At 49.1% G+C, this 24,185-nt stretch overlaps 1 protein-coding gene across 1 annotated transcript; it reads right to left on the bottom strand.

Moving 5' to 3' along the window:
• Positions 1-1,648: 1,648 nt before the first annotated feature.
• LOC135819443 (acid phosphatase type 7-like) lies at positions 1,649-22,568 on the bottom strand. Its single transcript, XM_065332658.1, has 8 exons — positions 22,100-22,568; positions 11,024-11,125; positions 10,330-10,485; positions 6,647-6,722; positions 6,172-6,289; positions 5,298-5,498; positions 3,686-3,891; positions 1,649-2,539 (listed from the first exon to the last, which is right to left on the bottom strand). Exons 1-8 carry the CDS (start codon positions 22,454-22,456, stop codon positions 2,376-2,378), a joined length of 1,380 nt encoding a protein of 459 aa, XP_065188730.1. The 5' UTR covers positions 22,457-22,568; the 3' UTR covers positions 1,649-2,375.
• Between the last annotated feature and the right edge of the window lie 1,617 nt (positions 22,569-24,185).

The following is a 24,185-nucleotide window of genomic DNA, read 5'->3' as shown; positions in this document are numbered from 1 at the left end:
TATTTTTTCAATTTTTGATTTGAATCGGAAGAACTACTTGCACCAGGGAGTCGTAAAATACCAGGGAGTCGTAAAATACCGGTATTTTACGACTCCCTGACTTGCACATCATGCTATAATTATGATGACGACATGACAGAGGAATAGTATACTAGTAACTCATGAGTCATGACGTTCATGAACTCATATCACCATGAATCAGTGCATGGCTCATGCATTGTATTGACATGATGGGGTCGGGGTCGGGGGACGACCTGCAGTTTCACTTTCACCTCTACAACTAACTAAAAAAGTTACTTTACAAGTACAAGCTCTGAACTGACTGCCAAGTGCCAGCTGAAGTGAAGATCTAGATCTACACTGAGTGTAGTGTACGAAACCGGTCAGGATACTGAACTATGAAAACCAGAAAAAGCTACAGTTTACAAGTAAGTTGTGAGTCGTGTAGGGCATACTGACTGTAACTATTTTACTTATCCACTTGTTGGGCCAGGGACTCAGTCAGTGATCGTTTCATTGCGTTCTTCAAGACTAGCAGCAGGGGGGGGGGGGGGGGGGAGGGGGAATGCATTTGCAGCGCTGGCGCCGCGGGGTGGATTCGGGGTGACGAACACCTCAAATGATGTGATCCTTCGAATCTTGCACGACGTCACGGTAACAGGGACCTTGTGCATTGAAGCCTACAGTGGGTTCCGAGACGTCAACCTACCCGCAGGCGAAGTCCTCCGAGTTTACCAACAGGGTGTGTCATCAACCACCATTACACTCACCGTTGAAAGCATAATACCTGCCTAAACAGATTTTTTAAGGCGCCGCAACACTTTTTGGAGAGAGATGGACCCCCACGGTCGGCGAGGGGGATGGGCCGCCCTCTGGGGCTCCTTTTTGCTTGTCGTTCCACCGCTTTGTGTACGTGAGGTCGAGTTTGCGTACCTGAAATTTTGCCAATTCTTTATGTACGCAAGGACCATTTGGCTTGAGATTTCTGCTCGAAGAGCTGAATAAGGAGTGACTGGGGGCCTTTGCGGGGCTCGGGGCGGCTCCCAATAAGTTAGTGCATTCGCCCACCCCCCCCTGCTGCTGCTAGACTACAATCAAGACTCAGACAAGAGTCATACAATGGTAACATGTACCTGTGCCTAGACTGGTGGCTTATTTTCTCCGGTACACCGATTCGGATCCCGGCGCCGTACACCGTTTATCATCATCATGTATTATAAATTTATAATATAATTTTGACTCACCACCATTACATTTCATCACTTGCATAACCTCTGTAGCTGTAACTTTGTAAGCTCTTCAGTTACAGCGGTTAATTCGACTTCTGTTAGTGCTGCCGGATTGCCGCATGGAGGCAGGCTATTTCCTCCACTACGATACACAGTCAGACTTGTGTATAATTATAGCTAGGCTAGCTACATTGCAGATTGCAGAGACATTCAGTGATCAAGAACCAAGAAACGGCCATTCCTTGACAGGGTGGCTGCCAGGCATTGCAAAGCCATTGCTATACTGAGTAAGCATTACATAAATAAAAAATAAAAATGAATTTTTTAACCCGGGCAGCGAAACTTTGTGACTTGATCGAAACCACAAGATGGCTAAAGTGGAATTGATTGCTAGTATCACGCACATCTCACGTTATGGAACTGAGTGTCAAATAACGTTCCAACACTCGCATACAATTGTGCCATGAGAAACAGGAACACAGGAAGGTCAGGAACTCACATCATGATGATAGAAATGGATGGTAAGAACTTGAATGGGAGGTAGGGATGTACCTGACTCCACAATACTAGTAAAGTCTTCCATTGTGAGTACCCTTCTCCTGCCACCCCCGCCCCATGTGAGTCTCGAGCTCGGCGCACCATGATAGTTATGCTAGCCTGACGGTACATGTACTACACTAACACCAGATAACAGGGCACGGTCCAACTGTCAACAACTGTCTTGTAAAGTTATACGGCCATCCGTTCAACTGAACTAGCGCCTGTGGAATACATACTTCAATTCAGTAATATTTCAGGCCCCTCGGTAATGCCATCCCTAACTGCCGGAACACGGGAGTGTGCATATTTCTCTACTTTCCGGTCGTAATCCCAATTCCATGTTAACAAAAATAATTGTCGCTATTCCATTTCAGAGATAAAGTAGGATGAGATAAAATTCAATTGTCCACCGTAGTGTACATGTATATGTAGCAGAGCTGAGACGTACGAGTAAGTAGCAGTCAAGACCCTGTGCAGGGCTGCAGGGTTGCTTCAACGTATTCAGAACTGGTCGATGGCATGACAGGGGAAAATTGCTCCATGGCATGCAGGGCTGCTCCATGGTGGCATACACTGGGTCAGACTATCCGTGACTGTCGGACATCTTCAATTGAACGGCCCATGGTTCTGCTGCTCTATGATGACGGTGTCTTCGCCCAGCTTGGCAACGTCATACACCTGGGACCACTGTGCGTGTGTGGCGTTCAGGAACTTCAGTCGACCATAGCCATACTGGCCTTGTTGCCAGGAACGAAATGCTGACCAGTCACCTGCACCGCAGACATACACAGATAACAACAACGACAACGACGACGACAAAAACAACAACAACAACATCAACAACAACAACAACCACGTGTTTCACTCAACTACAAAACAATCCCTGTAGACAACACCAAGTGACTAGCAGCTGTTTCCACTACACTCATACCTCAGTTTTTCGGACACCGACGGTTACGGGCACTTTGGCCTACTGAGCACCCTTTGGGCGAGTTTTGGGTGGAGATATTGGTACTCTTTTGTTACTTTTAGTGAAAATAGATCACATGCCACATCTCTGGCCTTTCCCCATCAAAATGTATGTGATTCAGAGTTACAGACCGGTTTCGAAGTTCCGCGCAGTGCCCGGTCGCGGACCGCCCGGATAAACGAGGTATGGGCATACTAGTCATATAGGTTGCTAGTTGCTACCATGTGATTCCAATTGCTATTGAATAAGCTTTGGGTTTATTTCATTTTACTAGTAGAAGTCCTCAGTCGTTTGCCTTTGATGACTTTCAAAATCGAGCACTCCCTTCACCAGCCATGGCTCCACATCCCAAATCATTTCCCTGCAAACCGGCGTTAGAAAATATTGGCCCAAGTTAGCAAAGTATTGCCCCCACTAGAGGTTTTCTTTTCATAGTAAGTTATCAGAAAATAACCGTCCACCTAGGCTGTTTTAATTACAATCATGCACTGCAAAAGTTCTCCTATAGGATCGCCAGATGGGGCAGGGGCCAGGACCTGACAGAGGCCCAGGTTTGATAAACCTGATGTGTGTCAATGCAGTTCCAATGCAGTTGCGTGATGTCCACCACATTCTGACTGATGTATGTCAAGCAAGGAAAAGCGGATATTCTTCTTTCTGTGCCATGCCCCTTACGGACTGATCTACATTCTCTAGTTGCATCTGGTATGCCCTTACAAACGAACTCATAAGTCCAAGTAGGTTTCTTGCTTGGGTGAGACAACAACAACAATCAAATGCGAGCATGCACAATACATGTACATACTATGATAGCAAACTGTGTAGTAGAAACATAACAACTTGCATACACAACGATTATTGTATTTGACCATCATTTCGCAGTCTACGCTTCTTTCCCTACAAAGTAAATTCCATCATGCCGATACGCCATCACAACACCGTTTACCTTTCTCTCCTTTAATCGGATTGACGCATATCCCGCTGTCCTCGTTACACCCGGCCTGACCCGATATCATGTGAACGGGTGCTTTGGGATTGGTGTAGTTCTTCTGTGTGACGGTCTCATTGAACACTGGGTACAGTCTCTCGTAGGAATGCTCATGGCCTTCAACGATGAAATCAACTCCGTACTTGTACAGGACTGCTTCTAGTCTGGAGAATACAAACACAGAGGTCATGGTGAACGGCAACATCTATATCCAGCACTGGAGCACTCTGGAAACACATGATCAGAGCAGACCGGATGAGTAGACTGACGAAGATTGGCAGCCTTACTGATACAGCTGCACATGCAGTAGAAGTGACCTGAGCTGACTGATCACGGGAACCCTGTACAGTAGTTCTCATGTACTGTAAGACATGTATATATAACGAGGAAGCAAATCTAACGTTTTAACGGATGACATTTCTTCGTTATAATAAGATCCGTTGAGGCCGTACTGCTTCATACATGCTGTGTGTGGATATGGCAGAATACTGCAAGATCGTTAACATATCTTCTCGTTAACCTATGAATTTTGGACAATCGTTAAATTTGCGACTCGTTATAATAACATGTCTTACAGTACATGTTTTCTCCACAACCTGAGTCAATGACTCATGCAAAGAGTCCACAGCCAAGCAGTGCACAACTCTGATTCATCCCACCGTACATATGCCGCAATTTCCCTGATCTACATCATCGCTATCCTACCAAGTGATTACCAATTGATCCTAGATTTCATGGGGTACATACATATCATAAGCCATGAGTACTTTCCTAACACCGGTAGTTAGTTTAAAAAAAAACTAGGGATGAAACGAATTTTAGAACGTTCGACTAGGTTCGCTCCATATGGGAGTTGAAGAGAATTCGATTCGCTACTTCAAGATGTCGGATGTTCGTCCGTCGACGCATGCACAGGTACATACAGTCCCATGCTTGCACTGCCAATAACAATGTACATATAATTATGTTCTGCAGAGCTCCACCAGCCACCCTTGCCCCAGGTCCCCATTACGGATTACAGCAGCTATTCAAAAAAGAAAGGGATTACAGATTGTCCAATTCTTGGTTGTTTTACAAATGTGATGGAGTGCTTGTGTGGACATTTGTTGTGGCTTTATTTGTTAAGAATAGTTCGTGAGTCCGTCAAACGAAGCGTACAGCTCGTCAATATGTTTCGTTCACCTCTACCGTAAAAGTCCGTAAATAAGTACGTATTTACTTTCGAATTTAGTGACCACACCCATACTAACTTTCGGGCGGGTACTGACTTTCGGGCGCGAACTAACTTTCGGACCTGACTTGTGTGTAGTGGAGAAGTCATTTTCATGTCGATGTACATGCTACGTGCTACATGTGCGCACCGTACCGGTACTTATTTCGGGCAGTATGTTTATCGGGCTTGACTTGACTTCAACAGACAAAGCCAAAAGAATGAAGGGGGTATTTCTTTCGGGCAGGTCACTTATTTACGGACTTTTACGGTATTGGGGTTCGTTTCAGGCCTAAAAACCCACGCGCACTTAGATGATTGGGAACTCGCCATGTGCCGCATAACCAAGCACGTACTTACCCAGCTCTGACTCTGGACTTTGGTGTGGTACAGTCATCATTGTCAATGTTAGAGCAGTACATTGGACGATGACCAAACGCAACAATCCACGGCACCTTCTTCCTCTGAGCAGGATCCGCAGCACGGGTCAAGTCGGCATTGATGAAGTCCAGCTGAGCCTGGATCAGGTCTTCGCGAGCAAAGTATACCTCAGTGTCATAGCTGAAAGGATCACAGTCAGCATATTGGAAGATTTAAGGATCCAAATGCAAGCCCACATAAATGAAACAAACCGTGACATCATTTACAATCAAACCAGGTGATTAGGGGCAAGCTTACGAGGTTAGACGGGACACAATAATTATATCCTTCCATGCAACCACACTCCGTTTCCCCTTATCCACACTCCCCTGGGCTCAAACGAGACATTCGCACCAACTGGTAGACTTTGCGTCACATGCTGTGGCGTGCACACGTTCTGTGCTACCACCATCATGATTCACCAATACCTGCAACTCGTATCCTAATACAACGATACAAATGTATTCTAAACACATTGGCCGGTGTTGCAGACAGCTCCTATTACTATCAGCAAGAGATGAGATGCAGGCATCATGTGATAAGAGGAGTTTGAGTGTATAACGTTATGTACAGTCAATCTCGCGAAAACAACCTCGGATAAATATCCGAGGTTATTATTATAATAGTGCCTTGCCAATAACAACATTACAGTGTATCTTCAGACCAAGAAGCCATTTCAACTGCATACTTTTAACCTCACGAATAACGACACTTTTCTCATGGCCGACCGAGGGTACTATTCGCAAGGTTGGCTGTATGGTCAGAGTCCATAGGGACTGCGTGGACGCATTTATATGAGCAATGCGGTGCGTACCTCAAGAAGTGCACTGGTCCAATGTCCAAACTCCACCACAAGTGATCATTGGCTGGAGATGCATCGTCAGATGGCATTGCAAAGCGATTGCGGTAGTGGCTAAAGTTATACGCTATCTCTGGAAGAACACAGAACATTGTGTAACTGCTATAATTTAGTACACGTATCAAGCAGAAATCCGGACACAAGCAGGGAATATTCATCACAAGCAGGGAAAGAGGTGAAACTGGAAAGTTTCTCATGCTTCCAAGCAGGGTTCCGAGAGATTAAGAATCTGTCTGACTGCTTCCTGCAGCTTCATATCATAACTGGATTTGTTTTGGGCAGATAGTCACAACTCAAATTCGCGCAGCGAGTTAGTTCCTTACATTTTAGTCTGGCTGAGTCTGACACGAGCCGTATTTTTTTGTCCTTTAATAGCAGGGATTTGGAACTATAAAAATTCCAGCAAGCATGAAGTTCCCCCTCATCTTACCATGATTTCCCGGGCAGGTCATGTAAGGAATGTTGGCAGCAACATCCTGCAGCCTGTTCATGAAGTCATCACCTCGCTGTTTAAATAGTGCAATACCAGAGAGAGAAAGAGAGAGAGAGAGAGAGAGAGAGAGAGAGAGAGAGAGAGAGAAAGAGAGAGAGAGAGAGAGAGAGAGAGAGAGAGAGAGAGAGAGGGAGGGTGGGGGAGGAACATATTATGCCATTACATCTATGATCTGAATGGACGCAGAAACAGGCAGACGTCACTGCCACACTATCGGCGTCCACACCATGATTCACAAGTAAACGTGACAACGATCTCCTATTCCGTGCCCCCAGTGGAAGGAGACTACATTGCATTAGTGCCTCAGGATCCATGGAGCTACATGCCTCACCCAAAGCAAACCAAATTACACCGTGTATCCCAAGACAAGCTAGAATGATGGGTACAACAGCAAACAGCAAAAGCTGCCGTTAATGAGCACTTCACTAAAAGAGACATCCTAAGTTGTAACATTATACTCTGACTGGTCCTAACATGCGGCAACCCATCATTCTAGCAAGCACTTGAGCCTGTACAAGGGCCCGGCATCTCTCCATCCTGAAGACCAGTTTTCAGTGCACAACCACCTGACGGTCAACTTTTTAAATAAAAAGACATGATTGCATCACAGTATCTAGACAAATATTTGCAGTGAATAAAAAAATTAAAAATTCACGGTTCGCATGGGACTCGGCTAAGAGCCGAGTTTTCCGCATCCGTAGGAACGCCACCACCCTCTAGGATCAAGGCGCAGATGCAGCTCCTAAGCGTGAATATATAGGATCAATTTTATTCAAGGGGTGCATGCTCCACTATAGCCATTATGTGAGGCAGACAGACTCTTTTAAAGGGGAAGTATGCCCTAAAATCAAATTTTCACCAGTTGTAGTCTTCTGGGTGCTGAGTCGAATGGTCTCGGTCCGAGGAAGCTGCGACGCTCCCTTCCTTCTTTTTTTCCCAATCAAACCCGCGCACTTCCACCGAAACTGGGTGACTGCGCCCTCACTAGATGGGGATTTGTATGCAAAATCTCACTAAAAGTGCTATGTCGTTCTTATAAAAGCACGGATGACCGCGATTGGCCCATATGTTGTAGTCTTTTGGACGCTGAGTCGACTGGTTTTGGTCCGAAAAGGCTGCGATGCAGCGTTACTCCTTTATTCCCAATCGAACATGGTTGAACAAGCGGTCACGTGCTCCTGGGTACCCAAATCACCTGGTCACCACGCCAGCAGGCGACAACTTTCACACCAAGGTTCAACTCCAGTTCAACTCGAGTGACAGGACTGCACCCAAAAAAGGTCAAACAGGCTAGTCATTGGACCCTGCAGGCACGGTGACCAGGTGACTGGTGTACGCAGGAGCACGTGACCGCTTGTTCAACCATGTTCGATTGGGAATAAAGGAGGAACGCTCCATCGCAGCCTTTTCGGACCAAAACCAGTCGACTCAGCGTCCAAAAGACTACAACATATGGGCCAATCACGGTCATCCGTGCTTTTATAAGAACGAAATGGCGCTTTTAGTGATATTTTGCATACAAATCCCCATCTAGTAGGGTGCAGTCACCCAGTTTCGGTGGAAGTACGCGAGTTCGATTGGGAATAAAGGAGGAAGGGAGCGTCTCAGCTTCCTCGGACCAAGACCATTCGACTCAGCACCCCGAAGACAACTGGTGAAAATTTGATTTTAGGGTATACTTCCCCTTTAAAGGGGAAGTTAAGCCAAAAATCAAATTTTCACCAGTTGTAGTCTTCGGGGTGCTGAGTCGAATGGTCTTGGTCCGAGGAAGCTGAGGCGCTCCCTTCTTCCTTTATTCCCAATCGAACTCGCGCACTTCCACCGAAACTGGGTGACTGCGCCCTACTAGATGGGGATTTGTATGCAAAATGTCACTAAAAGTGCCATTTCGTTCTTACAAAAGCCCGGAAGACCGCGATTGGCGCATATGTTGCAGTCTTTTGGACGCTGAGTCGACTGGTTTTGGTCCGAGAATGCTGCGATGCAGCGTTCCTCCTTTATTCCCAATCGAACATCGTTGAACAAGCGGTCACGTGCTCCTGCGTGCTTAAGTCACCTGGTCACCGCGCCAGCAGGCGACAACTTCACACCAAGGTTCAACTCCAGTTCAACTCGAGTGACAGGACTGCACCCAAAAAAGGCCAAACAGGCTGTAAGTTGTACCCTGCAGGCACGGTGACCAGGTGACTGGTGTACGCAGGAGCACATGACCGCTTGTTCAACCATGTTCGATTGGGAATAAAGGAGGAACGCTCCATCGCAGCCTTTTCGGACCAAAACCAGTCGACTCAGCGTCCAATAGACTACAACATATGGGCCAATCTCGGTCATCCGTGCTTTTATAAGAACGAAATGGCGCTTTTAGTGACATTTTGCATACAAATCCCCATCTAGTAGGGCGCAGTCACCCAGTTTCGGTGGAAGTGCGCGAGTTCGATTGGGAATATAGGAGGAAGGGAGCATCTCAGCTTCCTCGGACCAAGACCATTCGACTCAGCACCCCGAAGACTACAACTGGTGAAAATTTGATTTTTGGCTTAACTTCCCCTTTAAAGGGGCACTCCGGGAATATTTTCGGTGGTGTGTTCTCTTCATGGGTGCCTTGTATGGCCCCCAAGGAATGGGGAATCGCGAAAACTAGACCCAAAAAGTCGATATATGAAGCCAGGGAGGGCCAAGTTTGTCTCCTCTTTTGATGGTTTTGATGACGTCACGTGTGATTAGTATTCAAATTCTCTGCATTTGAAGATCTTAGTTGTTTGAATTTTCTGGTGATGAAGAACGATGTTTGGTCGACATTCCCAAGCTTCACAACTGCGGACCTACTCTAAGGAACCTGAAGGACCCTCTGAGGTGCCCCTGGTAGAAGCGCAGCCTGATGAGGGCCAGGAGATTGGAGCGGACGACTTCACTGGTCCGCGTACGAGGATCCCGAAATTCTCTATATGTCGTGAGGCATATGGTCAGAACAGTTTTTTTAGACAAGCTGACACGAAGTCGGGGTGATGTGTAACGCACGTCAAAGGGCTGTCAATGCTAACAGCTGCAGCGCTCTCTCGACAGCGAAGGTAATCGACTGCCCTCTGCATCACCCCACATTTCTGGCAGGAACACCAATCGTTATTTCCTTGTCGACCAGTGAAGTCGTCCGCTCCAATTTCCTGGCCGTCATCAGGCTGCGCTTCTACCAGTGGCACCTCAGGAGGTCCTTCAGGTTCCTTAGAGTATGGTCGCAGTTGTGAAGCTTGGGAATGTTGACCAAACATCGTTCTTCATCACCAGAAAATTCAAACAACTAAGATCTTCAAATGCAGAGAATTTGAATACTAATCACACGTGACGTCATCAAAACCATCAAAAGAGGAGACAAACTTGGCCCTCCCTAGCTTCATATATCGACTTTTTGGGCCTAGTTTTCGCGATTCCCCATTCCTTGGGGGCCATATAAGGCCCCCATGAAGAGAACACACCACCGAAAATATTCCCGGAGTGCCCCTTTAACCATCACCACTCGCAATGTGACTGATAACTTCGCTGCATAATACATTATTATTTGAATCAAATTGCTGCAATATCAGTTCAGAATTGACTGACAAACATTCACATAGTGTAACACACACCTTTCCTCCATCATCCTGGAAGTCGTAGGCAAAATCACCAACATGAAACATGGCCACGTTGTCCCCGGCCTTTGCTTCATCCTTCAGACGGGGCAAGGTGGCGCTACCACCGACTTTACCCATGTCACCAAACATCACAACTTGCATTGGGTACGCCTGCATAGACAACAACAAAGGCGAGAAAGCTGCCTGTTGTTGTACTACTGTGTTCAAAGGCATGTTAAAAATCCAGACTGCTATTAAAAGGTCAGCCAATATAATATACCCTAACCCCCACCCCAGATAGCCGTGACCATGTGAGTCGGAGTGTATACATGGGTGTGCTATAAGAACATAGCAATACAAGGTCAGTGATCACTGCTCTGCACTTGACTGCTAATTTGCTATGCCTTTCCTTCTCAGGCTATAAGCTTTACCATGTACACTGTGAAACTGCAGTGAAATCTGTGACTATACAGCCAAGGTATTGCATACTCCAAGGTCAAGCACTAGTAACTGGAAAAGGATAGCGGCAGGATCCTAAAAAAAGTACTTTATATCCAATCCAGCAAGAAGAGTATGTTACATCCAGTGTACTTTACACTGAAGAGGGTGTTACATCCAGTGTACTTTACACTGAAGCAGAGTACTTTACATCCAGTGTACTTTACACTGAAGCAACCCACTATACACATGAAAAGCTACAGTCCAGTACCTCATCCAGCAGCTCGGGAACGGAGAAAGAGAAGACGTCACTGGCAACCACGCCAGGTGCGGAGCTGATTTGATAATTGTACGACTTGCCGGGAGACAAGTTCTGAAAGCAAAGGAAAACACGACAGAGTCACCATGAATCACGGGCATCCCCACGCCCATATTCAAGGATGGGTTTTTTTCACAAGTGGAATTTGGGGCCAGGCTGACACACAGTGATAATCATCAACCTGCGATAAAATGATCAGCTGTAGCACCTACTCCACTTTTATGTTTATGTATCTATGTCATTCGGATCTTCCCAAGTTGTACAATGTACTGTTGAGATACCGAATTCAAATAAATCAATACCATCGTAAAGTAGTGTGCTGCCCTACGATGGAATTGGCGGAAGAAAATATTCGACCTGTTGTGCAGTAGTTTGGAGTTGACAGGAGGGCATGCACATCGAAACCACGCCTTGTCAACGACCCGTTCTTGCTCAGGTTTAACGACCACACTCAGCAAAAGAACAAAACAACAACGAAGCACAACGACACACCAACGCTGATGTGGCTTCGCAAATCCCGTACCGTGCACGCAGGCACTGGGTTGCAACAGAAAAAAGACGCGCTGCAAGCGTGCCAAGCAGCGAGTGAGTACAGAACGCGTACTAATGCCAGTCATGGCAACGGAAGATAAAATTATGGAGATCGACCCGCGCATGGTTCGATCGAGAGCAGAGTACGAAAAAAAGCACACATTCAAAGTTCAAACTGTGCAACAGAAGCAGAAGAGGAAAACGAAAATGAACACTTGTCGTGAAGTGAAGTGCTTCTGTCCAAGGGTGCTTGCACCCGACGGGGTGACAGCGCCCCTAGTCAGACAATACAAGGCAAACGAAATAGAAATTAGCTGAGTCACAGCGCGGGACTCCGAAACGAAAACCGGTGAGTATGTAAATATTAATTGTTCGCACCTGCTGTACAACGTAACAATTCGTAACGTAATTTCAAACTAGCACTCGTAGAATTGTAGTGCGAATGTGCCACTCGATTATAGTAACAACGACAAAGAGATACTCTTCTAAACATTTCTCTCCCTTCTCACTGTGCCGAAATTCACAGTGACCAAAAAATTCGAAATTGATTATTGTTCTGAAATAGGCAAACAAGGAGCTACTCACAGAACAGCTTACAAAGACGCACGATTGGGCGGGTGTAGGTCTTGTCGCCCACCTTGACCTTCACAACTCGCACGTGTCCGTCTGGACCAGGGTGCACTTCGGTGACGCGACCCATTGGCCAAGTGCCCCGTGGGTTGTCTTGGGATGTCACTAGAACGATGTCGTCGACCTTGAGATCTGTCTCGGCCTTCCTCCACTTGAGTCGCCGGTTCAGCTCTGGCACGACTTCCTGCATCCATCTCCGCCAAAAGTGCAGCACGAGTTCTTGCACTACACGCCAGCGTTGCCGAGGGTTGAACTCGCTCTCGTCCACTCCTGCAGGTGCGAACCGAGTACCGATTTGGCCATACATGAAATGATTGGGCGTTAGCGGAGTCGGGTCACGACCATCTGCCGACACGTAGGACAGTGGCCGTGAGTTCATGAGCGCCTCCGCGCCGACGATAGCAGACAATAGCTCCTCGTCTGTGACCTCTGCGTTCTTCAGAATCGCCGAGATAGCACGCTTTGCCGATTTTACTAACGCCTCATGCACTCCGCCGAAATGTGGTGCTGCTGGAGGGTTGAAACGCCAGCTAGTCTGCTGATCCGCTGTCTGCCGCTGAATCGCCTCTGCATCAAGCTGCTTGACTAGCTGAGCAAGCTCATTGGTGGCGCCGACGAAATTCGTGCCATTGTCGGAGATGACGTCGATCGGTACTCCCCGTCGATTGGTGAAGCGTACGTACGCCTGCAGGAACGAGTCCGTTGTCAACGCGTATGACAGCTCGAGATGCACTGCTCTCGTCTGCAAGCAGGTGAACAAGCACAGGTACCGCTTGTGTTGTGTCTTGCCGCGACCCTGCTTCGTCATAAACGGTCCAGCGTAGTCTACGGAGACTCGGCCGAATGCGCGTAGCGGCAGGCTGACTCGGACCTTAGGTAGTGGCGCCATCACCTGCATTGCCGGCTTCGTACGGTTCCGGGCGCACCTCGCACACTTGGCTTCCCAAGCTCGCACCTCTTCGCGGCCAGCGACGATCCAGTAGCGCGACGAGAGTTCGGCTAGCGTATGGCTGACACCGAACGCGTGATATCCTCGTTCGTGACATGCCTTGACAATCAGCTGTGTCACATGATCTCCTCGTGGTAGGACGATCGGATTGCGTTGTTCTGCAGTCAAGAAGTCTGCATGCTGTAGTCGACCTCCGACGCGTAGCAGGCCGGCGTCGTCAATCATCGGCTTGAGCGAGACTAGCTTGCTGGTTGCAGGGATCGGCTTGCCTGCCTTAACTGCAGCATACTCTGGTAGCGACTGTTGCTGCGCTCGCTTGATGTAGAACTCCTCAGAGTCTCGGATCGCTTGTGGCGATAATTCAGCAAACTCTCGCTGTGCGGGTGGTACTGAGCAATTCGTAGCGAATCGCACACACCAAGCATGAACACGGCACATTCGTACCCAGTCGGAATAGCGGCTTGGCTCTAGACGATTCGGCTCGCTGTGGCATTGGTCGACGGTCACCGCAGTCAGCTCGATGGACTCGTCCGTTGGTTGGTTGACTGGGCCGATGCAGGTCCAACCTAATGCCGTCCGACGCGCCACGGGCTCATGGCTGTTACCCGAGCGCTCTTCATACGCCATGTGAAGCTCCGGATAGTCGGCACCGATAAGCACGTCAATGTGGCGTTTCGACGGTAGGGGCGGAAACTCAACGTTGGCTAGATGTGCGTACTGCTTTCCCAGGTGGTGCCAGTCTACAACTTCCATGTTGCCTGTTGGCTGCTCGATTGTGCACGCATGGAGCGTCGTCGATGTGGCTCCGTCAACACTTCGCAGAGTGCACGATACTGGTACAGTGTGAATGGTCTCTTGCTGTCCATTCAGCTTGCTGATGGTCAGCGACATGCTTGATCCAATCAGGCCGAGTTCTGCCGTAACATTGCTCGCTATGTACGAGCGCGTGCTGGCGTCGTCCAGCAGCGCGTTAACAGTTAGCGACCGCTTGCCGTTGGATAGCTGAACGGGAACTGTCCGAATCGACGTCACCGTCCGTACTCTATTCTCCTCTCCCTTCGTGCTGTTTCCGAGGGAGACAGCACTGAAGTTCTCCGGCTGCATGGCTCCAGTCTCTCCGGAGGCGTGGGTTGACGACGCTGGAAGCGGTTGACGGGGCTCACTGTGCAGCAGGCGATGGTGATGCTGCGTGCACCCGTCGATACCGCACTCCCGGTCCCGTGGGCAATCCTTGCCGCTATGTCCAGTCGCAAGGCATCTATAGCATGACTTGCTTCGCTTCGCTGCTGCCCAGCGCTGGCTTACAGTTTGTTTCTCAAACTCTGGGCAACGCCAGATCGGGTGCCCGCCGCCATTGCAGCATTGGCATGTGGACCTTGCGGTCGGCACGTTGCCAGCGGTGTTTGTAGCTGTCACGAACGTGGTCGTGCGCGGTTGCACAGCGTCGTGAGCAGTTGCCGTCCGAGTCGGCTGATTTCGACTTGTCCCGCTGGTTGACAATTGGTTTCTGACGTGATGCTGCTGGCTGATGCCTTCGATAGTTTCCGTGGCGGCAGCAAGAACTTCTGCCTCGGCATTCAGCCACTCCAGCAGCACCTCGACCGATTCGTCCTTTTGGTGGTGTACTATCCAGCGGCGATACTGGGCCAACAAGTTCACCGGCAGCTTCTGCTGGATCCGCTGGTAGAGAATGCCGGTACCTAGCTCGGTGTGCATACCGGCATCCTTTAACGTCACCACTGCCATGTCGAGCACATCGGTAAAGCGCTCCAGGTCCTGGGCTCTACCGGCTCGAATAGGTGGAGATCGTTCCAGCTCTTCCATCCTAACCGCAAGGCGCCGGCGACTCCCACCGAAGCGTCGCTCCAGCCGCCGCAGAGCAGCATCGTATGCTGCTGCCGAGTAGCCGAGACTCTCGATGGCATCCAGTGCCTCACCCGCCACGTACTGTCGGAGCTGCAGCAGCTTGAATTCAGCGGAGAGCGGCTGCTGGTCCACACAAACGCTGAAAGCGGATTTCCAGCGCTCGTATTTTCGCTTCTCTCCGGTGAACACGGCAATTTCGATCCGCTTCAGCTTGCTGGCGATGTTGATCTGTGCAGCTGCCGCTGGAGCAGTCCGTGGCGCAGGTCGAGCTGCGGTGCCTCCGACATATGTCGGAACTGGGGCGAATACTGTGGTCCGGGGTGCTTGCATGCCAGCGCTGGGTCTCACACCGTACTGTGACGCTCCGGCAGAGATGGTGTGCGACGGTCCAGTAGACACAGGTGAGTTGTACATGACTGCACTATTGCTCGCACTCCACTGCGGTTGCTGTTGTTGGTACATGTATGCCTGCTGCGGCCTAGCACTATTGTTGCCATACGTTGCATACATCATACTAGGTGTTTGATCAGCAGGATCGTGGATCAGGAAGCCTTGTTCCTGATTTATAGCGGGAGCGTTGCTGCCCGTGGTCATAGTTGCAAATGACGCTGGCAGCACTGAACTACGTGGCTGGTACTCTGCAGCTGCTGCAGATAAAGCGGTGCATGCATTGCTGTTGATCATATCCGTTTGCGGTGGCGCGTGTGCTGACGCGGTTGCCATGGCAACGGTCGGGAAGGGTTCAGCAGGTTCCCCCACACGCTGACCACTGAACATTACGACACGACTGTCCGGCTCTGCTTTCACCCGTTCTCCATAGTCTGCAGCCCTGGGCAACATCACCCGCGCATCGTGCTGGCGACCAAGAAACGGTGCATCTTGGAGCGCCGCACGCAGATCTAGAATTTCTCTGCTTTCCTCTCGTACTGACGCTAGTAACGGCGTTGCCCCTCTCAGTGGCGATTGCTTGGGACTGGGAGTCTGCCTGGTCGACGCTGCCAGGCTCGCTCTGCTGCTCCTGATGAGCACACTCCTGGCCAATTCCATGGCATCTGAATACTGGCCTTCCAGCTGCTTGTACTGCTTTTGGAGACCAGCATGTCTCCTAGAGTCAGTGTCCACCACCGCTTCCATGTATTCCATGATGACCTTCTTGGTCTCGTTATACACTGTCGTCAAGTGGCTTCTCCATGCCTTCACGTCATCTTGGTTCGGCACCTCATTCGTTGACTCCACTGTCAAATTTCTCCTCGTATTTGTGAAATCCGTTTTCAGCTCTCGCTTTTTCCGTGCGAGGTCTTCTAGTTTTACCTCCATGATGGCTCCGTGATAACCATCCTCTGCTACCAATAGTTTGGAGTTGACAGGAGGGCATGCACATCGAAACCACGCCTTGTCAACGACCCGTTCTTGCTCAGGTTTAACGACCACACTCAGCAAAAGAACAAAACAACAACGAAGCACAACGACACACCAACGCTGATGTGGCTTCGCAAATCCCGTACCGTGCACGCAGGCACTGGGTTGCAACAGAAAAAAGACGCGCTGCAAGCGTGCCAAGCAGCGAGTGAGTACAGAACGCGTACTAATGCCAGTCATGGCAACGGAAGATAAAATTATGGAGATCGACCCGCGCATGGTTCGATCGAGAGCAGAGTACGAAAAAAAGCACACATTCAAAGTTCAAACTGTGCAACAGAAGCAGAAGAGGAAAACGAAAATGAACACTTGTCGTGAAGTGAAGTGCTTCTGAAGTTCTGTCCAAGGGTGCTTGCACCCGACGGGGTGACAGCGCCCCTAGTCAGACAATACAAGGCAAACGAAATAGAAATTAGCTGAGTCACAGCGCGGGACTCCGAAACGAAAACCGGTGAGTATGTAAATATTAATTGTTCGCACCTGCTGTACAACGTAACAATTCGTAACGTACAGTGCGTATCGGTTATAGTGTGGTCGTATACAAGAATATACTGCTTACAAGAATGAACACTCATTTTTTCATAATCATAACACATATTTTATGTGTATATTTATTCTTACAAGCAGTATTATCGCATAGTAGAATATATCGGCCCTAAGAATGGATTTTGTGTAGCAAAATATGCCAGATTAGTGCAAAGTATATCGCCTGTAGTAATAACATCTGTGCTCTGTGCATACTCAATACAATCATATTCAACACAAAAAGAGAGTTATATCCAAGGGAGCATTGGAGAATCACTTTTTCTGTCCAGTCGGACTCTTTCTTCCGACTTCTCTCGTATCCGCTGCTCCGCAGTCGCCTAGCACGACCGCGAGTCTGATTGATCCGTGTGTCACGGGTGTTTCGCAGTGGCCACTCGTCAAGATGGCGGCAAATCCGAGAGTACAAAAATTTCGACTCTGCCTATGTGCGCGGCGGATGCGAATCTCGCACGTGCATGCAAAATCTAGCCTTCTGCAGAGCTGGGTAGAGCAAGTGTGTAGCCAGTGCAGGAACGGACGACCTTTTCCGAGAGAGAATGTGGCTCTTTTTATCCCAACATTTTACTCGCCACGCTCTCCCTCCCAGCTTATTGATACGAGTATGTGCTACCGAGTAGAAGTCTCCATCTTCAGAGTAGGCCTGGCAGAATCGCAAGGTTGAAATACTTGCTCACTTGGTTTTTTGGTCCTTTGAGGTGTTGATGTGATTGTTGTGTACAACTCGAAGTGACAAACTTGAGACCCCCGCGCCACAAAAAACTAAGGCGCGCCACAAAGTTTTGTTTGGCTGTTCAATGAAAGGACGTATGGAAGCAGGGATAAAAACTATCGTGGCTGCCGGCAAAACTCTTAGTAATGTAATAAACGGGGGTGAGACTTTGGTAATTCCAAGGAGAATGTACGCACAGCCATTCCACAACGAAGACGAACTACGAGCTCAAAAACACGCCGATTTTCAAACAAACGACGCAGGAAAGAAGACATGGCCGCAGCGTTCCCGTGTGACCTTCAAAACACCTAATTTTACTTCGATAGCGGCTGGTTCAGGGCAAATTCAGGCCCAATTCGACAGCGTCGTACTGCTCAGATTCGCCCAAAACACGAGGAAATGTACGGTAAATACAAATGCGTACGCATTTTGCGTACGGGGACGACTGGCCAGAGTTCATGCACTGCAAACACCCGTGGTGTACGTGTATCATGTGTACGTGTCCACATGCCAAACGTGCGTGCATATGTACATGTATATGCATGATGTCACACGTGCATATGATATGTCACACGTGATTTATCGTGTGTAAGAAATATCGGCAATAAGAATCAAATGTCGTTTTTCAAACACCCACGCTATAACCGATACCTACTGTAATTTCAAACTAGCACTCGTAGAATTGTAGTGCGAATGTGCCACTCGATTATAGTAACAACGACAAAGAGATACTCTTCTAAACATGCAGAGTGAAATGGGTGTGTGGGGGTTTTCCCCCAGAGTTCTGTTTTACAAGGCTTACATGTACCTAGTTGGTGTAGCTGATGGAAGGGAAATTTTGCATTCTGAGCTGGGCATATTCCATACCGCGTCTACTGTTTGTACCGCTTCGAAGTACAGTGCTGGCAACTGAAATCCGACCCCCTGGGCGGATTTCAGTTGCCAGCACTGTACTACTACCGGTACTAGTACAATCATGGACAAGGTGGAGCAAAAGCCGGTGTAACATAGTATAGTCACCCCCCCCCCCCCAGAATTTGTCCCCCCCCCCAGAATTTGTCCCCCCCCCCCCCGGGCAATCTGCTATATAGTACATTGACCCCCTGGGGAAGAGTACTATATAGCAGGTTGACTCCCCGGGAAGAGTACTACGTCGCACTCCCCCCCCCCCCCCCCCCCCCCGGGAAAATGGCTATGTAGTGGATGTCCCCCTCGCCAGTCAAAGAGAAGGCTCAGGGCCGAGCTATCTGTGGTAGGGAGTAGTAAACTACCGGTATTTTACTACTCATTCACCCGTGCATTTGAATTTTTCAAGTAAAGTTCCTTCCAGATTTCATTGTCCTTTGTGGCTTTCGTTTTCAGATCATTTTAGTTCGAGTGACGTTTACTTTCAGCTCGTTCCTTCCTTCTCTGCATTGTAGTTCTGCCATGGATGGACGACAAGGTAGAACGTAGAAGCAAAAAACTTACTTGAAGCAGAACTTCAGGAAGAAGTTTGACACTGTCTTAGTTCAGGATGGGGTGCTGTTTCACTCACCAACGAAGCGGCGTCCAAACTCAATGCGAGAGGTCCCAAAGGAACGAGACAAAGACCGTATTGTGCGTGCTGCTCGTGGTTATAATCTAGCAGGAGGCTGCCACTTTCAATAAGATCTTGGAGCGTTACTGGTGGAAAGAAATGTATGATGCTGTGCTGTGGAGAAGGTTTCTCCATGTACATGCGAAGCCTGGGGTATGGATCTTGCTGGCATACTGAAGTTGACACCAGATAGCCAACAGTACATCGTGGTGTTCACCAAGTATCTGTGCTGGTGGGCCGAAACCAAGACAATCCCAGATAAGTGTACATCAACCGTGTCTGCAATGCACTCATTCAGTGCGTTGTGTCGAGGTTTGGCTGTCGCGACACCATTATCAGTGAGCAAGGCCGAGAGTTTGTGAGCAACGGGAACGAGCTGCTGTGCAAGGACATGGAGGTAGAACAAAAATCTGCAGTGCTTATTATCCACTGTCAAATGGTCTCACGGAGCGATTCACCCGAACCCTTCTTCGCCCACTTTGACAGATGGTGATAGAATCCCAGAAGGAGTGGAATAGTATCACAGCAGCAACAAGCAATCGTCCACAAAGCTGTCTCCCTACTTTATTGTATACGTTCAGCTGATGCGTTCACCTGTTGAGCTTCACTCTGCCGCTAGTGCCCAGTCAGATATCTATCATCCTCACAAAGAAGCCAAGAAGAGGTTTTTGAAACATGCTCCCAAGCACGAAAGCGCTTCAGCTAGCTTCCATTGTATGATTGACCTTGGGGATAATCCCAATCCAGCAGCAGAGTATCTTATAGCAACAATGATGCACCACCCGGGAGTGTGGGCTACCACTGATGAGATTTCGGCCGTGAGTGCCGGTAGGGTACCCGTGACTGATGAGATTTCGGCCGTGGCTGACTGGCTTAACCTTCCAGTAGTTGTAAGATACCAGGTTGGTGCCAGACTCTAGCGGCACAGGTATCCACCCAAGAAAGTACTCCTACTGCTTAGGGTGTAGCAATTTTGCCATCTACTTTGTCTGGTGTGCTTTGGAAGAGTCACAAATCAAGTGATGCTTACCAGTACTTCAGTAGCCCGATGCTGAACATCACTTGCTGTCATTATGTGAACCTGTTTCTGCTTTTGGTATTCCCAACTTGCACTTCTCCCAGCTCTGCACTTCCCTTTTTGGCACTGTTTACCCTGAAAGAACATAACCATGCACTGCTTGAACTTTACAATTTCTTGGTTTCCTCAGCTGATGCCTTGTCATGCTCTGGTCCCACTGTGTGTCTCAGTCTCTTTGTGTGTGTGTGTGTGTGTGTGTGTGTGTGTGTGTGTGTGTGTGTGTGTATGTGTGTTTGTCTGTGTGTATGTGTGTGGTGTGTGTGTCTGTCTACCTGTGTCTCTGTCTCAGTCTCTCTGTCTCTCTGACTCTCTCTCTCTCTCTGTCTCTCTGGCTCTCTCTCTCTCTCTCCCTCTCTCTCTTTCTCTCTTTCTTTCTTTCCCTCTCTTCGTTACTGTCTGTCACAGCCCAAAACCGGTGCATGTGCTAATGGCCTGTGAAGTGCATTACTAGCATGATTCTCTTGTAGCAAGCTGCCGCGCGCGCGCGTGTGTGTGTGTGCGTGTGTGCATGTGTGCATGTGTGTGCATGCTTGTATGTGCGTGTGTGCATGCGTGTGTGTCTGTGTTTGTACTAATGCTCTGCTCGGCAGGATAATGTTCATGTCCGCAGCCAGTGTTTACTGGCAACAAAGGCTTCCTTTATGTACAAATGCATGCTCATACTATTTGGGATGCTTTACTGTTTGTCGTGCCACGGAAAACAGCAAAGCATCCCAAATAGTATGAGCATACACTTGTACATAAAGGAAGCAATTTCATGTCTTTCTGCTTGTCATTTTGTCATCTCGATGGTGTTATAATTACGAGTATACATGTACTCATAAGTTGAGGGAATGGAAAGGGGAAAAGTCTAAAGAAAAAATTGACTGTCACCACCAAAAATTATACATGTACACACGTCCAAGAGCACCACACATCATTCGTTGGAACTAATACTGGTATTAGTTCCATGCCCATAGGTATAAAATATACGGTCATGTACATGTAGAATATTACCCTGAGAAAGTACGCTCATTGCGAAGTTGTCCTTTTGACTCGAACCATTGCTCGTGTAGATGTATATATCAGTGGGTTCAATTGGTGGCGAGAGCTAGAGGTCAGCGTAAATTGTTTGGGGTGGAATTCGGCACGAAATCTACGCTGAGTACTTTTTGACGACGAATTGTGTACCACAACACTGTTGTGTTGGTCTTGAGAACTCTGGCAAGAAAGCGAAGGAAAGGATTATCGCTTGGAGCTTTTCTCGAAACTGAGGGCAGTCAATGCCCACATACACCGAAACATTGCCTCGGATCAAGACTATATCACCAGGGAAGCTCTTGTGGGCGAGAAATAAAGCAGTTTTTGGCGAAACCATATTGAGCTAAGTTTCAAATATTATTATTTCCCAGGCGTGTACTGTATGTAGTCTGTACTGTAGTCTTGTTCTCTACATGTACCTGGTTCAGTGATGTGTGTGTGTGTGGGGGGGGGGGGCATTCTGCTGCGTAGTTAAGTTCCCGGGGGGGGGGGGGTACAAACACTGCATAGTAAAGTTCCCCGGGGTCCAATCACTATACTCCGGTGCATAGTACTTTTCCCCGGGGAGGGGGGGGGGGCAAGCGCTAGGGGGGGGATAGTACTATGTGACACCGGCGAAAGTTAGTTTGGATCCCCCAAAAACTATAATCGCCACTATGATTTTTCGAGTCTCGGAGTATGGTATTATGGCCATGCCTTACCTGAAGCCTGGCTCGATAAAGCCACTGGACGCCATCAGGATTGCCTTCAGTGAACTGCCAGCACTCAGCAGCAACCGACACGTTCAGGTTTTCAGTAAGTGGACTGCTACTGCTGCTGCCGCCATACTGAACACTGCTAGTTTTACTGCTGTTCCTGGAGGACCACATCACCACTATCTCGCTAGTGCTACGGCCGAATGAAACGTGGATTTGTTCGGCTGACGGTGCCACCGTGGCGACTGCTGACGATCCATCATTATCAGCACGATGTCGGCCACCGTGCTTGTGACATTCAGCAACAAGGAACAGCGAAAACAGCAAGACCAGAACGGTAGCTGAACTGCTTGTCCCTGCCATCGTGTTGTTTGCGGGGTGAGGCTCGGAGGTGTGAGCTTAGCGGTAGACGTCTACGGTGCACCGGTGAGCTTCAACACGGAGATTAAAAATATTGGAAAAAGCAAATCTTCGCCTTCGGACCAGCTGACTGTGAATCTGATCTTGGCGATCAAATCATGTAATCATGGTAATGTGTTGTAGATCTACGAACTGTCAAGTGTCATCAGCTCAGGTCGTGTAGATACTAGATAGCGTGCATTTTTGGTGAATCAAGATATGAGTGCAAATTTATTTTGCAAAATACTGACACACTGCATACTGATCTAGTCCGGTTATAATCATGGTTATGTGTCAACAGTTATCTACGACTTCGCGATGGTTTCTCATGATGGCAGTCATCATGGTCATCCTTCTGGTCATGAGTTGTGCTCTCTCGCACAGGAAGTGGGCCCTGTACTGTAGTGTACGGCTAGCTGTAGCAGACACAGTCAATCACTATCTTCCGGCAATGTTCAGGCGCAGGCATAGACAGGTGGGAGTCTTGGTGGCTCCAGTTCCAGCAAGTGGCACTGGTGAATGGTTGGACGCCTCAGGAATCAGTCCAGTTCCTGCCCCTGGCTCTGAAAGGCGAGGCTCTTCTCTTCTACCAGGCCCTCCCTCAAGCCGTACGCCAGGGCCAGCTACAAACCCTCGCCCAGGCACTGCAGGCCAGGTTCGCGCCTCCCCAACGAGGAGACCTGCACCGTGCCGAATTCCAAGCTCGCCGGCAGCAGGACAAAGAGTCCTTGGGTGCACACTGTGAGGCAGTCCGGGAACTGGGACGCCTAGCGTATCCTCAGATGCAGAACGGCGATAGAGACCTTCTTTCCAAGGACCAATTCCTGGCGGGACTCGACTCCCGGGCCATGCGGGTGCGCATCCGCGAACTCAATGTTGCCACCCTGGACGAGGCGCTCCAGGCCGCACTACAGTATGACGCCATTCACCAAGCGGAAAGTGTGATCCCGTCGGCCCCAGCGCCTGTCAGCGTCTTCGCCACAGCCAGCGCGGACCCGCCAACACAGCTCCTGACGAAGTTGCTGGATCGTCTGGACCTTCTGGAGGCCAAGCTGAGCAACCCTCGACAGTTTCCTGAACCAGCTCGACCAGCCGCAGCAGGCATCCGCCGCTCTCCTACCGTCCAGTGCTGGCACTGTGGCAGGCTGGGCCACGTCCGCCGTGACTGCCGAGCACTCCAACACCAGGGAAACCGCCGCCCGCTGCCCCAGTGAGTCCGGGACCGGCAGCGGCCTCCAATCTAGGGACTCCTCCTGGTGGCATGTGTAAGTCTGTCACACCACGCTATGACACCAGGCCTGCTCTCTTTCTCGTAGTCTGCTTTCTAGTTCTGTGCATTGCCCGTGTTCTTTTTATGACCGACGCCTATGTCTTCTTTGTGTTATGCTGCTGTGCGCTCGCCCTCGCTACCTATTTCCAATACATCACCGTACCCACATGCATACAGTCCCTCTTTGCTCCCCCTGTTGTTGCTTCTGCTGCCCGTGCTGTTCCTCCTCTCTATGTCCCAGTACTGTTGCAGGACATGCATACTCACGCACTCGTGGATACTGGGTCCTCCGTAACAATTGTCAGTCGCACTCTCTGGAAAGATCTGCCAACAACTCTGACTATGCAACGCTCCACACTCAATATGATCTCCGTCAGTGGTTCACCTATCACCGTACACGGCCAGTGTGATCTCACGTTCTCC

This window comes from Sycon ciliatum, chromosome 1 (genome assembly GCF_964019385.1).
Source record: "Sycon ciliatum chromosome 1, ocSycCili1.1, whole genome shotgun sequence".
Taxonomy (NCBI): domain Eukaryota; kingdom Metazoa; phylum Porifera; class Calcarea; order Leucosolenida; family Sycettidae; genus Sycon; species Sycon ciliatum.
Note: the sequence above shows the minus strand (reverse complement) of the source record. Positions and strands in the feature narration are given on the sequence as shown.

Excerpts from the sequence above, each read along its gene's own strand:
- LOC135819443 (XM_065332658.1), bottom strand. The coding sequence starts at position 22,456 with ATGGCAGGGACAAGCAGTTCAGCTACCGTTCTGGTCTTGCTGTTTTCG. Across the intron at positions 11,126-22,099 it reads TTTATCGAGCCAGGCTTCAG|AACTTGTCTCCCGGCAAGTC; the intron begins GTAAGGCATGGC and ends CTTTGCTTTCAG. Across the intron at positions 6,723-10,329 it reads TCCAGGATGATGGAGGAAAG|CGAGGTGATGACTTCATGAA; the intron begins GTGTGTGTTACA and ends CTATTTAAACAG.